The sequence below is a fragment of the Neopelma chrysocephalum genome, unplaced genomic scaffold (assembly GCF_003984885.1).
Source record: "Neopelma chrysocephalum unplaced genomic scaffold, ASM398488v2 Primary Assembly neopelma1_87, whole genome shotgun sequence".
NCBI classification, from domain to species: domain Eukaryota; kingdom Metazoa; phylum Chordata; class Aves; order Passeriformes; family Pipridae; genus Neopelma; species Neopelma chrysocephalum.
This window is the reverse complement of record NW_020897749.1, coordinates 362,669-377,785: the sequence shown is the minus strand read 5'-3', so window position 1 is coordinate 377,785 and position 15,117 is coordinate 362,669. Positions and strand designations below refer to the sequence as shown.

At 48.9% G+C, this 15,117-nt stretch overlaps 1 protein-coding gene across 1 annotated transcript; it reads left to right on the top strand.

Moving 5' to 3' along the window:
- The first annotated feature begins 2,629 nt into the window (after positions 1-2,629).
- Positions 2,630-14,636, top strand: BCL9 (BCL9, transcription coactivator). The gene is given in 9 exon segments (XM_027692630.1): positions 2,630-2,859; positions 4,417-4,447; positions 4,449-4,731; positions 5,633-5,822; positions 6,280-6,379; positions 6,789-6,842; positions 6,844-9,019; positions 10,842-11,102; positions 12,441-14,636. Coding segments are annotated over 9 exon segments (4,266 nt in total). The 5' UTR covers positions 2,630-2,806; the 3' UTR covers positions 13,559-14,636.
- Positions 14,637-15,117: the final 481 nt, after the last annotated feature.

Below are 15,117 nucleotides of genomic sequence, written 5' to 3'. Positions count from 1 at the left end.
ATAAAGGCTTTGCTATGGCAGGCAGACTCCAGCTGCAAAAATACATTTCTCTAGAGCTTTTCCATTATTGAACCCTGGATTCCCAGACATACATATGTTAGAAGTGCATTGAGAAAAAATCATGAGGCATTCCACTTCACATTATAAAAGATGGTACGTTCCCAGTGTGCAGAAATAAGAAGCCAGGGAAGTTGAGTTGCTGTTGTTCCACCAATGAATATATTGATGTGTCCTTTATAGCTCTCTCTGGTAAGAAGAAATTTAAACTGAGATTGGAAAATACAGTTCCCTTGCAGAGCGCATCAGTTCTAATAGATGGAAGATATGTGTATATAGAATAAAAAAGTAGGGTTAAAAAAATGGAAGGTTCCCCCCCCCGCCCTCGGGTGAAGTACTTGAAAGTTTGTTGATGTCAGAAATACCGTGTAGCCAGTGTGATCCTGATTCTTCAATTCATGTTTTCTCATTGCACTGTGTAATGCTGGGAGTCTGAGGCAATTCTCATCTTGTAATAAAAGGTAACATAATGCATAAATATCCAAATGGAAAAGCAGAGGATGAAACAACTAGAATACTTAAGTTCATCATGCAGGCATCTATGTCCTCCTGTAAACATCAAGCTCTGCTCCCTTTAATGCTGTTATGCCTTTTTTTCTTTTTTTTTTTTCTTTTTTTGTTTTTATCCTGGAATTCACTGTATTTTCAGTCACACCTTCACCTCAAGTGAGGACCCTGAAGTATCACCGAGTTCCACTGACTTTTACAGACGTATCAATCTCTTGAAAAGCGGAGTTGGATTCTGTTGATGTTTCACTTTTGTTGTCAAAACAGACGTAGGAGCCAAATTTGCATGCAAAGATGATACAATTTAGATATGTGTGAAGAGGTTCTCTCTCATCTTTGGTGTGTCTGTATAGCACCAGCTCCAATTGTAGCATGATGGTAATAACAATAGTGATAGGATAAAGCCAACATTGCTCTCAAAATCAGTGAGATAACCAGCTAATAGTCCTGGAGAAGGATGTGGGTCCTTTGGATTGGGTGGCTCAGACTGGAGTTCATCTGATTATGCCTAGTAGGAGGTGTTTAAAAGGAGATATTTATTGCAGAAACATTCCCTGTATTAATAGGTTTGTGCAGCACAGTGGAGGTGAGAATGGGTAGCAGGGTGACTTCTCTGGCTCATGAGGGAGGCATGTGGTGGAGAGGAGAATTTTTGGAGATGATGCAGAGCTTCGTGGAACTGCTGCAGTTTGGATCACCATCATGTTAAAGTACAGCAGTGCAAAGTCACTAAAGTCACTTCAGCCTCAGAAGTATATAAATTTGGGGAACTGGAAAGCTGTGGTGCTCACTACTACAAGTTGCTGATAACTCTCCTTGGCCAGAGGTGGTCAGAGACTGTTTCTTAATCTTCTGGTGTCAGCACATAAACAAGGCAATTTTTGTTTCTGAAATGGAATTTGAACAGTAGTTTCTTCATAAAATTCAAGACATTCCCATTCTGGTAAGATTTATTTTGTTTCATTTGATATACACAGGAAGAAACTACTTCTTTGGTGCTGAGAAGGAATATCGGGAATATTTACATTTGAATAATATTTAACTAGCAATGCTTAATACATTAACAATAAATCTTGGTTAGATTCTAAATTAAGTGGATTTGCATCTGAGTAGGTGAGATGAACAGGAGAGATTTTGTTGAAACATAAACAAGACAGAAATTTGTTCCAAAATAATTTAGCCCAAAGCACGTCAACAGTGATGTTCAATAGTTTCCTCCTCCAGAAACAGTTTTAGGTGCCTTGTTGCCTGCGCCATGCATATTGTCTCTTAAAAAGAAGAAGAAAAAGTGTCTTTTTTGGGGGTGGTGGTGTTTTTTGGGTTTTTTTTAAAGCCTCAATGGTCTGTAGAGTGTTGCTGAGCAAATTTAGATGGGTACTTCTCTAGTGCTTTTTGGCCTTTCTAAGTAGATATGATGAGTGACTAACCCCTGGTGTTTTCAGGCTAATCACACATAGCTGGTAGCTTACAGGTGGCCAGGAAGGTGTTTTATTTTATTTTTCTCCCTTTGTGTAACCCTTAGCACACATCATTGAGCATAAGCCTTGGTATATTGGACCAAGGAGACAAAAGATTTAAGCAGAGTTTATGTTCTTAAGAAATATCATGTTACAGCCATTCAAAGGGGAATTCTGGATAGCTAACTCATGTTGGGGATTTGCAGTTTTGACTTTCTACTGACTTGCTATGAAGTGTCTTTAAGCTGAGCACAGATGTGGAATCAAAGTGTTCAGATACAAGGTGCTTCCCTGTTTTGTTGGCTCCAGAATGATTTGCTTTGGACAAAGGGAAGATGGCCTCAGTGCCTGCAAACTGAGTGGCCAGCCAGGGCTGCCTCTGGTCTGGAAATACCCATCCACCTGAAAGCTCTTCTCCTGTGTCTTCTCGGGAATGGGGGAAGAATTGCCGTGTACTGCCTCACACCAGCCACGTCTGCTCGGGAAGTTCCTCACTGGTTTTCTGTTCTCTTCTCGTGGGGTGGTTTGCAGGGTGCCCTGGAGATGCGAGACTTCCCCTGGGCAGCAGGAGGCACGAGTCTAGAGAATGCTGGAGCTGCAGGAGGGAAGTGCCCAGTGCAAAACCAGCGAGGAGCCAAGAGAAAAAAGGCAAGCAGACAGCCAGCACTGAGAGGAGCGGGTGGCAGGAAGCGCTTCGACGCTGCCTCTGGCGGCACGATCCCCAGGGGAACTTGACGAGAGCCCATCTGCGTGTGTGTGAGACTGTGAGCTCAGGATTTCTGTCAATGCATTCCAGTAACCCCAAAGTGAGGAACTCCCCGTCAGGCAACACACAGAGGTAAGGGGAAGGGCCTGCACTCAGCTGCTCTGGGTTGGTGCGTGTTGCCGTCCCTGCTCTGCTGCTGGATTGGCTCCACTGGCCCTCCTTCGTGCTCCCATCAGACCCACCGAGTGCCTGAGCAGTGGCTGCACAGTGCTGATGGGTCTCCATGTTTGCAAGGCTCAGGATGAGCTGAAAGCTGTGGGTTTTCCATTCCATGTGCCCTCCTCCCTTCCCATCAGGTGCCTGAACAGGCTGTTGGAGAGTAAACATGCTTTTTCTATCTTGATTTTTTTTCCCCCCTCTTCCTCCTCTTCTAATTATCTGTTTCCCAAGGGGTAGTTGGGCAGCAGAAGGTCTCTCTGCCTGTATTTTCACACAAAATGCTTCCTCTGTATTATTGGCCTGAGCAGCCTGGAGAACTGATCTGCTGAGCACTGGGATCCTCTGCGTCAGTCACCTGCCAGTGCAGCAGGTCAGCATCTCTCCTCCACTAATCTGGAAGGGGAAGAATATGGAAGCAAAGCGGCGCCCAGGGACTTAGAATGGTCTGATTGACAGCATACTTTGGTTTGATTATTTACTCCTAGAGGTCATCTGGAACTTAGGAGTATTTCAGAGGGAATGCTTCTGAGTCAGATGTCTTTCCTGAGGAGGAAACAGCTTGTGTGAGTCCCACAGTGAGGATGCTAGCAAGCACTGCCTCTTGGAAGTGATAGTGATGATGGGAAAACACAATGCAGAAGATCCAATTGCAATGGAGTAAGTGGAGGGTGAGGAGAAAGGGGTGGCTAATATGTCTGTAAAACCCAGAGGAGCAAAATATTTTTAGGATGCGATTTGCTGGATGGAAGAAGAAAGGAAAGACTCTGAATCTGCTCTGGCAAATTAAGGAAGCTCCATCTGCCCCATTTTGCAGGAGTGTGCTTGGAGATGGTATCCTTCCTTCTCTTTCCTTATTCAGAGGCAGGTTGTAGCTGGTTTAATTGTTTTCACGGTCAGAGGTTTGTGTTTTCCTGGCAGCTCGCCCCGGTGTATGACGAATGCTGCAGCAATGCTGGGTTTTCCTTGTGCTCCCTGTAGAACTGGATAGGGAGGTGCAAGGGAGGGGGGTGGGGGTCTTCTCTAGTCGGAGCTGTAGCATGTAGCTGGGGTCCAGAAGAGTGGTGAGGTGAACTTTATTGTGCCTTGTTTGTTTACTCTGAGCTGGTCTTGGTGTGAGGCGCTCCTCTGTGCACATAGAAACCGTTGTCTTTATTGACAGAAGCTCCAGAGGTGGGTCCTCATGTGACAGCAGTTTCTGGGATCTGGCAGGTCTGTGGTTTGCCCTGGTGCCTTCTTGAGCAATGAGATCCCATCTTGGATAATAACCCTTTCAGGGCATGTTCAGAAAAGCACCTGCATGACTCTAAGCTTGCAGGCATTTTTTATGTGTCAGCAATTGTCTTAGCTTGCAAGGTGACAGTGGTTGTTTCTGCTTCACTCTAATCTGTTCCTACAGGGCTGAATGAATCAATGGTGTGATTTGTCACTTTTTTTGTCTTTTTTTTTTTTTTTCCCCTCTGTCCCCTGTAGCCCCAAATCAAAGCAGGAGGTGATGGTCCGCCCCCCCTACAGTGATGTCCCCGTCTGGCAACCCTCAGCTGGATTCCAAATTTTCCAACCAAGGCAAACAAGGGGGCTCCACCAGCCAATCCCAGCCCTCTCCCTGTGACCCCAAAAGTGGAGGTCACACCCCCAAAGTGCTCCCTGGCCCAGGTGGGAGCATGGGGCTGAAGAATGGGGCTGGAAATGGTGCCAAGGGGAAGGGGAAGAGGGAGAGGAGCATTTCAGCAGACTCCTTTGAACAGAGGGAAGCTGGGACTCCTAATGATGACCCTGAAATCAAAGGTATGCTTGCTAGGATTTGTGTGCAGACAATTAGTCTGAATTCTCTGTGAGATGGAGATTTGCTATATAAATGTTATTTGTCTGGGATTCTGTAAGTTCCCTCCAACGAAGTCTAAAGGTCTGAAGAGCAGGGGAAGGGGAAAGGTTGTCATAGCTGGCATTGGCAAATGTCTTGTTCACGCTCAGTTAGAGAGCAGGCCTGACTCTGGTGGGAAAGTTCCTTTGTAACTCTGAAACTCCCCCAGAGGATTTGAAAGTACAAATGCAACCTGTTGGTTTCCTTCTGGCCTTTGGCCTTTCAGGAACTGCTCTGTTGTAACAGGTTTTGAACAATATGCAAGTCTGTTTTGTCAACACAGATACGTAACCTGTAGTACCCTGGCTGGGAACACAAGCCAGAGAGTTGGGATTTCTGTGTTCTGTTCCTGGCTCCAGCGTTGCCTCTGTGAGGCAGTGCAGAACCACACTAGATGTGCAGTGGTCTGTCTTTCCTTTGTTGTCTGTCTGCTGGGTCACCTGGCTAAGGTGGCTGAAGGGAAAAAAAAAAAAAGTGAAATTTTACAAGGGTTCTCCTTGGAAGCAGACATATTTATATTTGTTCGTTTTAGTGTGTAATTTTCCTGCTTTTCTATGTGGCCATGAGAGAATTCAAAGGGATCAGCTCTGGGAACTGCCACAGGCCTTGAGAAGGGACAAGATGAGCTTTCTCCCGGTGGTGCCTGAAGGGCAGCGTGGCATTGGAGGAAAGATGCATGGTGTAATAGGAGAATTGCCTTTAGTGTTGCTTGAGGAAGAAGCAGGAAATTTCAGAGGAGAAAAAGCCCTGATCAGTTTCCAGAAATGGTTTCCAAAGTGCTCCCAAGGTAGTAATTCCTTTCTTTTCCTCTTTCTCCCCTTCCAGACTGCAATTCTGCTGATCATGTGAAGTCCCAGGAGTCTCAGCACACACCACACTCCATGACTCCTTCAAATGCTTCAGCCCCAAGGTCTTCCACACCTTCCCATGGTCTGACTGCCACTTTGGAGCCAGCAAGTGGGCAGAAGACTCCATCCAAAGTGGTTTACGTCTTTTCTACTGAGATGGCCAACAAGTAAGTAGGTGGATGCTTGAATGTCTTCAGGGAGCAGGAGTTCTGTTTGTGCTCACTTTCTTTAAGAGACTTTCAAGGGCACTTTCTGCATCAAGTAGCAAAAACTCTTGTTTTGGGGTTGTTGGAGGGGCTGTAGAGGAGAATGTCCCTACTTTTTTTCCCCTCTGAGAAATGGTTGCTTGTTCCTCTGAGGTATGGAGATTTTTATTTGTTTCTTGCCAATGGTGGTAGATGTTGTTTTGCAATCCGTGCAGGATGGGCTAAACTGAGACATGAACCCTGAATGCTGATGAGTTTGTAGATGTAAGCATTTTTCTGCCACTACTCATCTAGAGTGAAATATATGTGGTTGAGTCTTTCTGCCTTGTGCCAGCTGAAAGACAGGAGGGAGGCCAGTTGAGAAAAATTGATTCTTAGCTTCAACTGGATATGTGCATCTGCCTGTCTGTCTTTGCAGGGCTGCAGAAGCTGTGCTGAAGGGACAGGTGGAAACCATTGTGTCCTTTCATATCCAGAACATCTCAAACAGCAAGGCGGAACGAAACACTGTACCCTTGGTAGGGAATACCTGCGTGTGGGGGGGAAGGGGAAATGGTCAATGTGCTTTTGTGTGATTCAGAGAGGTGGATGGCTATTTACACTCTGAAATAAGTTTCAGGAAGACAGTCTTTGTTCAAACCTTCTGCACACAAATGTCTCGGATCATCCAAAGAAGAGTTTGAGTCTTGCAATATTCGGGTAGTGTGTTTCCAGCCCATTGCTCATGCAGAGCTAGCACAGAAGAAAGGGGTTCCTGCAGTAATGTCTTGAGCAAAACAGGTGCTATTCTGTAATAGCTGCATGAAGGCTACTCTTCCCTGCAGAGTTTGGGCCGGTGGGGTTGAGACTGGGCATTTTGTTTGCACTGCTGCTTGTGTGCCAGGGCTGTAGGAAGAACAGGTGACAACGTGTGGCTTTCTCTTGCAGAACCCCCAGATCACTGCACTTCGGACTGAACCCAAGCCCCTGCCGCAGCCCCAGCCCCCCCGCTGCCCAGGACCAGAACCCTCCCCAGAACGCCAAAATGCAGCCGACCCCACCCGTGTCAGCGCCGGTGTCCAAATCCACTGGCCCCCCATGTCCCATAGATCAGGACAGTCCCAGCGTGGAAAGCAAAGTGATGTCTGTGGGCAGCCCTGCCAGCTCTACCCCGTTGCAGACGGAAGGATTTGGGCAGAGTTCGACCCCCAATAACCGAGCGGTTAGCCCGGTTTCCCAAGGTAGCAATAGCTCAGCTGCAGACCCCAAAGGTCCTCCCCAGCAGGTGTCTGGTGGGGACCCATCCAGTTTGGGTGAGAATCCAGATGGACTGTCACAGGAGCAGCTGGAGCACCGAGAGCGCTCACTGCAGACCCTGAGAGACATACAGCGCATGCTCTTCCCTGATGAGAAGGAGTTTGCTGGAGGGCAAAGTGGGGGGCCTCCCCCAAATGCTGGGGTGCTGGATGGTCCCCAAAAGAAACCTGAAGGGCCGATACAGGCTATGATGGCTCAATCCCAAAGTTTAGGCAAAGGGTCAGGGTCTCGGACAGATGGAGGGGCTCCGTTTGGCCCTCAAGGACACAGGGACATGCCTTTTTCCCCAGATGAAATGGGGCCACCACCAATGAACTCCCAGTCAGGACCCATAGGCCCAGACCACCTGGACCATATGACTCCTGAGCAGGTGGCCTGGCTCAAGCTGCAGCAGGAGTTCTACGAGGAGAAGAGGAGAAAGCAAGAGCAGGTGGTTGTGCAGCAGTGTTCCCTGCAGGACATGATGGTCCACCAGCACGGGCCTCGTGGGGTGGTCCGAGGTCCTCCTCCTCCCTACCAGATGACCCCAGGTGAGGGCTGGGGACCTGGGGGCCCAGAGCCCTTCCCTGAAGGCATGAACATGTCACACTCTCTGCCCCCCAGGGGCATGGCCCCTCATCCCAACGTGCCCGGGGGCCAGATGCGCCTGCCTGGTTTTGCAGGAATGATGAACCCTGAGATGGAGGGCCCCAGTGTCCCAAATCCCGCCTCACGGCCTGGGCTTTCAGGAGTTAGTTGGCCAGATGATGTGCCAAAAATCCCAGACGGCCGAAACTTCCCTCCTGGCCAGGGTGTCTTCAGTGGCCCTGGCCGAGGGGAGCGGTTTCCCAATCCACAGGGCCTGCCCGAAGAGCTCTACCAGCAGCAGCTGGCTGAGAAACAGATGGGCCTTCCTCCTGGTCTGAACATGGAAGGCATCAGGCCCGGCATGGAGATAAACAGAATGATGCCCTCCCAGAGACACATGGAGCCTGGGAACAACCCCATCTTCCCTCGCATGCCGGTAGAAGGACCGATGAGCCCTTCCAGGGGGGACTTCCCAAAAGGAATACCCCCACAAATGGCTTCTAGCAGGGAGCTGGAGTTTGGGATGGGCCCTGGCAGCATGAAGGGGGACATGGGCATGAATGTCAGCATGGGCTCCAACCCACCCCTGGTCCCTCAGAAGCTGAGGGAGGCAGGAGTCGGGCCGGAAGAGATGATGAAGCTGCGCCCCGGCGTCTCGGAGATGCTCTCCTCTCAGCAGAAAATGGTGCCGCTGCCGTTCGGGGAGCACCCGCAGCAGGAGTATGGCATGGGTCCCAGGCCTTTCCTTCCCATGTCTCAGGGCCCAGGAGTCGGTCTCCGGAATCTCAGAGAACAGATCGGGCCTGACCAAAGGACTAACAACCGGCTCAGCCACATGCCGCCACTACCTCTCAATCCCACCAGTAACCCCAATAGCCTCAACACTGCTCCCCCCGCGCAGCGCAGCCTCGGCCGCAAGCCCTTGGATATCTCCGCAGCTGGTCAGGTGCATTCGCCAGGAATCAACCCCCTGAAGTCCCCCACGATGCGCCAGGTGCAGTCTCCCATGATGGGGTCTCCTTCGGGGAACCTCAAGTCCCCCCAAACGCCCTCCCAGCTGGCAGGAATGCTCGCGGGCCCCACTGCCGCAGCCGCTGCTGCCTCCATTAAGTCCCCCCCTGTCTTGGGGTCTGCTGCTGCTTCTCCTGTCCACCTCAAGTCTCCGTCTCTCCCCGCACCTTCTCCTGGATGGACTTCATCTCCAAAGCCTCCTTTGCAGAGCCCCGGGATCCCCCCGAACCACAAGGCGTCTCTGACCATGTCTTCTCCAGCCATGCTGGGGAACGTGGAGTCAGGTGAGTGCCGCCTCCGGCAGCCGGATCTGGCGCTTAGGTTTGTATCAGGTCACCCAACGTGTGCAGCAAGGGAGGGAGAAGGGTTCTCTCAGCAGGGCAGGGGCTGGATGGCCATTTGCCTGTTTGAGGGGGGCTGTGTGAGTGAAGGGCAAGAGCTTTTCCTCCTCTTGTATTTGTGAGTACTGTGCCTCCCATGTGTCCAGCTGAGGGCTGATCACTCGGAGGACATAAAAGCAAAAGCATGGGGTCAGGAGGTGTGAAAAGATGTAGAGGGTTGATGGGAGAAGTCTCTCCTTGGAGGGCTCTGGCTGTTGTAGCTCATGGTGATTGTAGCTTTGTGAAGAAGATCCTGCTTATGTTCTGAAAACTCTTTGAGATAAAAAGCTCCTACAAAGACATGCTGAGCACACTTAGCCAGCCCTGTGTCTAGGCATGGTTCAGGTATGGTTGGTGCTTTTCAGGTTTACACTGCAGACAGGAAGTTGTGCTTCGGCTTTTCAGGCTTCAAACGTTCTGGAGTGATCTAATCACCGTAGCATTCAGTTGTGTGCCGAGCCGTGCGGTGCTTGGGACCTCAGGCTCCAGGTGCTGGCATGCCTCTGTCCTCATCTTCCCGGAGCTCACCCTGCAGCACACTCACCCCTCTGGGCTGTCCTTCCCGCCCGGGAAATTCTTCCGGCTGGGAGAGAGAGAGGAGCCCTTTGCCCACGTTGCCCTCTAGTGCTGCCGCGGGTAACGGCGCGGCGGCTGCCGGGACCGGGATGGGGATTGGGATATGCCTGCGGGGCTGGTGGCAAGGGTGACCCCGGGATTGGGGGCTGGGTCTGTGCTCGGGAAGGCAGACTGGGTGTTAGTGTCTGCTGAGGCCAGGCCCGGCGTGAGCTCAGGTGCCTTGTAAGTCAGAACCTAGTGCTTTTGTCTGTGCCTTGTGGGTCCCTTCCAACCCAGAATAATCTGTGCAATCTGTGTGAAGTGTTGCTTAATGAGTGTTTTTACACGCAGCTCTTCCAAAGCGTGACTGTTTTGGCATTGCAGAATTTTCGTGTTATCTATTCTACTTTCCTTTCTTTGGTTGGGAGCAGCTGAGGAACGTGCAGTGAATTTTCAGTGAGAGTACAACTTCGATTTAGCATCTTTCCTTCACAGCGGTGTGGGTTTCGTGGAATTTATCAGTGGAAGAACAAAAGAGATTGGTAGTGCAGTTACTTCTGGTTTTGGGAGAGCAAAGGATGATGTTAAGATAATAAGTACAGAGAATGCTTCTTTAACTGGAATAAGAAGCTAATATGTATACATGAAATATGTAATGAAACATAAACAGAGAGTTGTAGCTCCTCGTGCAGTTTGTCAGAAATATCTGCTACAGTTTTCCATGTACTGCCTGTGTCTTTTGTGCTTGCTTGATGCCTCCTAAAGAAAAGGGGAAAGGAATTACAGTTGACATTTGGTGGATGCAGGAACAACTAAATGATTATAGATTTTGATTTCTATGGCTAAGCCCTGTACCTAAGTCTGTCTTTGGTGTACGGAAATTGAATAGTAGGATTTTCAGACTAACTGGTAATTCTTCATGTGGATTTGTAGAGGCTCAAGATAGTTCCAGTAGAAGTGTTTTCCAGTAGGATAACAGATGTTAACCAACTTGACCAATAGTTGGTCTGGTTACCTTTCACAGGCATTGGCTATGTTAGTCATGTAAAGTCTTGCAGTAAAAAAGATTTCTAGTGTTTGAGATTTCTAGGGGAAAAGAGTTGAATTTAAGGAAAGCGGTAAGAAGGATGAAAAATTTAACTTTCTTTCTGTCTTCTCCTTTTTTCCCAAGGTGGTCCACCTCCTTCCACAGTCAGCCAGTCTGCTCCTGTGACTCTCCCTGGAAATCTTCCCTCTAGCAGTCCTTACACAATGCCTCCAGAGCCAACCCTCTCCCAGAATCCCCTCTCCATTATGATGTCCAGGATGTCCAAATTTGCCATGCCGAGCTCTACACCGCTCTACCACGATGCCATCAAAACTGTGGCCAGCTCGGATGATGACTCCCCTCCAGCCCGCTCCCCAAACTTGCCACCTATGAACAGTGTACCAGGTAAGCAAATCAAAGAAACATTAAGCACAAAGTATCAGGCGGTACAGTGAGGGTGATTTTTATGGAAGCTTCATCAAATGAAGATGGTGAGAGGGGAAAAAACTCAAGGAATATATAGCCATGTGTTGTTTTGGAGGAAGGCAGTTGCAATTCACTGAAATGCAGAGCTGGAAATTCTCCTTGGAACTGTTTTTTTTTTCTGTCCAGAAACTGTCTGATCTGGAAAACCTTTATGTATGGGGGAGATTTCCACTCAGGCAGACTGGAATTAATTGTGTGAGTGAAGGCTGCTCATGGGAATAAGGGTCAGACTCTTATCCAGAGGAAACCATACCTCCCCTGTCTTAAGGCAGTGTCGTAGAAGCTACACTGTTTTTTTGGATTGGTTTGGGGTTTTTTTTTGACACTGAATCATCAGGTCTAATCCTGGGCTTTGTGGATTGCCTTTTTAATGAAAGAGAGTGTTGGAGCACTTTCTGAAAACATAAATCTTCCCATACAGGGAATATGTAATGGCAGGTGACCTCAGCCAGGACTGAGGGAAACTGTTCAGATCCCTGCCTGAGAGACTTGAAGGAAAAGTAAAATAAAACATTGTCTTTTTGGGCTGTCGTGTGGGTGAGCATGTTTATATGAGAAATCTGGACCCTGCTGATAGCTTATTGTTGGTGGGTACCTATTTAATACAAAAGTAGGCTGTAGTCCCTCCACCCAACTGAATTAACAGCTGAAAGGAGGAATGGGTGGATGTTTCATGGGAGTGGCAATTGGTAATGAGTTCTTGCTGAGTTCACCTGTAGCTTTGCCGTGTGTTTCACGCAGTAATGATTGGGGTGGCTGAATGTGTCTGGGGAAGCTGGCTAATTGAATAAGTTCATGATGATAACTCATTAACCTCATTGATCGCTGCCTCCTAGTCTTACAAGGGTTACCTGATTTATCACTGCTTGAGTTTTGAGAGGAGATTTGGTCACTTCCCAGTAGACAAGTGTCCATGTGCTGATAATCTGTCACAGACATGTTGGTTACTGCCTGCATCATGTAGACTGCCAAGGAGGTAGTAAAGGTGTGGGTTGGATTGAGATCCTCCTTGTGGAGCAGGCTTTAGTCACTGTTTCATAGGGCAGTGAGAAGCTTAGGGAAGCAGCTATTCAGGTGCCATTGAATTTCTGGTTAAAAAAACACTTTTCAGAGCCACGGCTGATGTTTTATTACTAGGGCTGATTTTTTTTTTTTAATGTGTGTGTGCAGACTTGATAACCTTGCAGAAAGCTCTCTGTTAGCTTTATTGATTATTACTGGCTGCTGTCTAAATGTGATTCCTTATTTCTTCCCTAGGAATGGGCATTAATTCTCAGAATCCTCGAATTTCAGGTCCAAACCCAGTGGGTCCAATGCCAACCCTTAGCCCAATGGGAATGACCCAGCCTCTTTCCCATAACAACCAGATGCCCTCTCCAAATGCTATGGGACCCAATATACCTCCTCATGGGGTTCCTGTGGGACCTGGCCTGATGTCACACAACCCAATGATGGGGCACGGTTCCCAGGAGTCTGCAATGGTACCTCAAGGACGCCTGGGCTTCCCACAGGGGTTCCCTCCCGTACAGTCCCCTCCACAGCAGGTGCCATTTCCACACAACGGGCCCAGCGGTGGACAAGGCAACTTCCCAGCGGGAATGGGCTTCCACGGAGAAGGACCTCTGGGGCGTCCTACCAACCTGCCCCAAAGTTCGACAGATCCAGCACTTTGCAAGACTGGAGGCCCTGGCGGTCCAGACTCCTTCACTGTTCTTGGAAACAATATGCCTTCGGTTTTCACTGATCCAGAGCTGCAGGAGGTGATCCGCCCTGGAGCCACGGGAATACCCGAGTTTGACCTGTCCAGGATTATCCCGTCGGAGAAGCCCAGCCAGACACTACAGTATTTCCCTCGTGGGGAGGTGCCAGGCCGCAAGCAGCCGCAGGGTCCCGGGCCTGGCTTCTCCCACATGCAGGGGATGATAGGAGAGCAGACCCCGAGGATGGGACTAACGTTACCTGGCATGGGGGGCCCCGGGCCGGTGGGAACTCCGGATATCCCCCTCGGGACGGCCCCGTCCATGCCGGGCCACAACCCGATGAGGCCGCCGGCCTTCCTGCAGCAGGGCATGATGGGGCCGCACCACCGCATGATGTCACCAGCACAGCCGGCCATGCCCGGCCAGCCCACCCTCATGAGCAACCCCGTGGCCGCCGTGGGCATGATCCCGGGCAAGGACCGAGCCCCCGCGGGGCTGTACAGCCACCCGGGCCCCGTGGGGTCGCCCGGGATGATGATGTCAATGCAGGGCATGATGGGACCCCAACAAAACATCATGATTCCCCCCCAGATGAGGCCCCGAGGTATGGCTGCTGACGTTGGCATGGGAGGATTTAGCCAAGGCCCTGGAAACCCAGGGAACATGATGTTTTAAGCTGCTACCATAAGACTGGATGTTCTGATCCTTGTCAAGATGAGATTCCAAGTCCTGAGGGCTTTTTTGGGAGCTTCAGGAGTACAGTTTGGCCATGCAATAGGTGAAAAGAGACCAGAGGACGCTTTGGGAAATCTCGAATGTATGGAATTACCTGAAAAAAAAAATTATTCATTTAAACAGGTTGTTTTTTTTTTAAGATTTATTTTTTAAAAATTATTTTTGTGGACTTGGGTATCCCGTGACGGCACCTGCTTTGAGAATCTGTAGCTGTATTTTGAGAATTGCCATTTGTCACAAGTTGCACCATTCTCTGTATGTTTACGTCCTTCGGACTGGCTTCTCCCAGGACTCTCGGTTATTTTTGGGGTTTTTTGTGTACTGTACTATATTGTAAAAGGGATTTTAGCAGAGACTTTTAGTCTTTGGGGTGAGAGGAGAATGGGATTCTAGGCTGTTTACTTTAGGTGGAGAATCCATCTTCAGAACTTCGGACTATTTTCCTTCAACACCCAATGTATAGAAAAACCAAACTACGACCTCAGAGCAGAGTATTAATGAAAAGCACAAAAAGGAACTTAAGTTCAGTGAGGGGAATCTTTTAAAAGAAATAAATAATAAGTTAAGGACATATTTTTCAAATTATGGCGTGCTGTCCAGCACCTTCTGTCTCTCCCTCCCACTCTTTATTAAATAGGCTTCTCTCTCTCCGTCCCCTTCTGTCTCCTCCTATGGCAGCTGCAATACATTGTGTTATTTTGGGGAGTAAATCTAGGAGAGCCTCTCCTCACGTGGGGACTCTTCCCACTTCTAGGAAGGGGCTGGACTTGGACACTGTTACATCCTACAGTAGTCTCTCTCACTGTTTCCTATTCTCCTTTTCTTAGAAACCCCAAGTGATTTTATTAATGTGGGAGTGGAACAGACACTAAAAGTTACCCAGGATTTTTTTTTTTGTGGTTATTTTTTTTTCCTCCCCAGCGTAAAACGTTCTGTGTAACCTCCATTAAATTTGGTACAAAACCACTCGCCAGGGCTGTGGTGTCAGAAAAATAAAATATATTGTTTCTTACAAAAATGAACTGTCTTCTTTATCCAGCCCAGTTCTTTCTGTGTACATCAAACAGCTGGCCAGATGACCGTTTGCTCTTCCTCACGGTGAGACTAGAGGCCAGGTGGGTTAAGCTTTGGCAGCTCCTAAAAGTCCTGTCTGTAGGCAGCTGCGTGCTGCTTGCAGGGCAATTCTGTTCACTTAATCCTGAGCTTGTTTCCTCTTGGAGAGAGGTCTTATTTCAGAACACCCCAGGGACAATAGTTACAGACTTCCTCAATTTGTTGAGGGTCAAGGAATAGATGAAACTTGTTGTCTCCGTCGCTTCCTCACGGGGAGTGTTTGCAGCACTACAAGGTTTGTGGTTTTGAGCTCTCCCTAAGCACAGCAGTGTCTGTCTGCTGAGCTCTGGAGTCCAGTGCTGTGGAGGGCACTGGGACTGTGTGTCTCTCTGGGGGCTTTGGATTGGGTCAGGTCTCTGACTGCCAGCACTGAGAGACTGAGATAG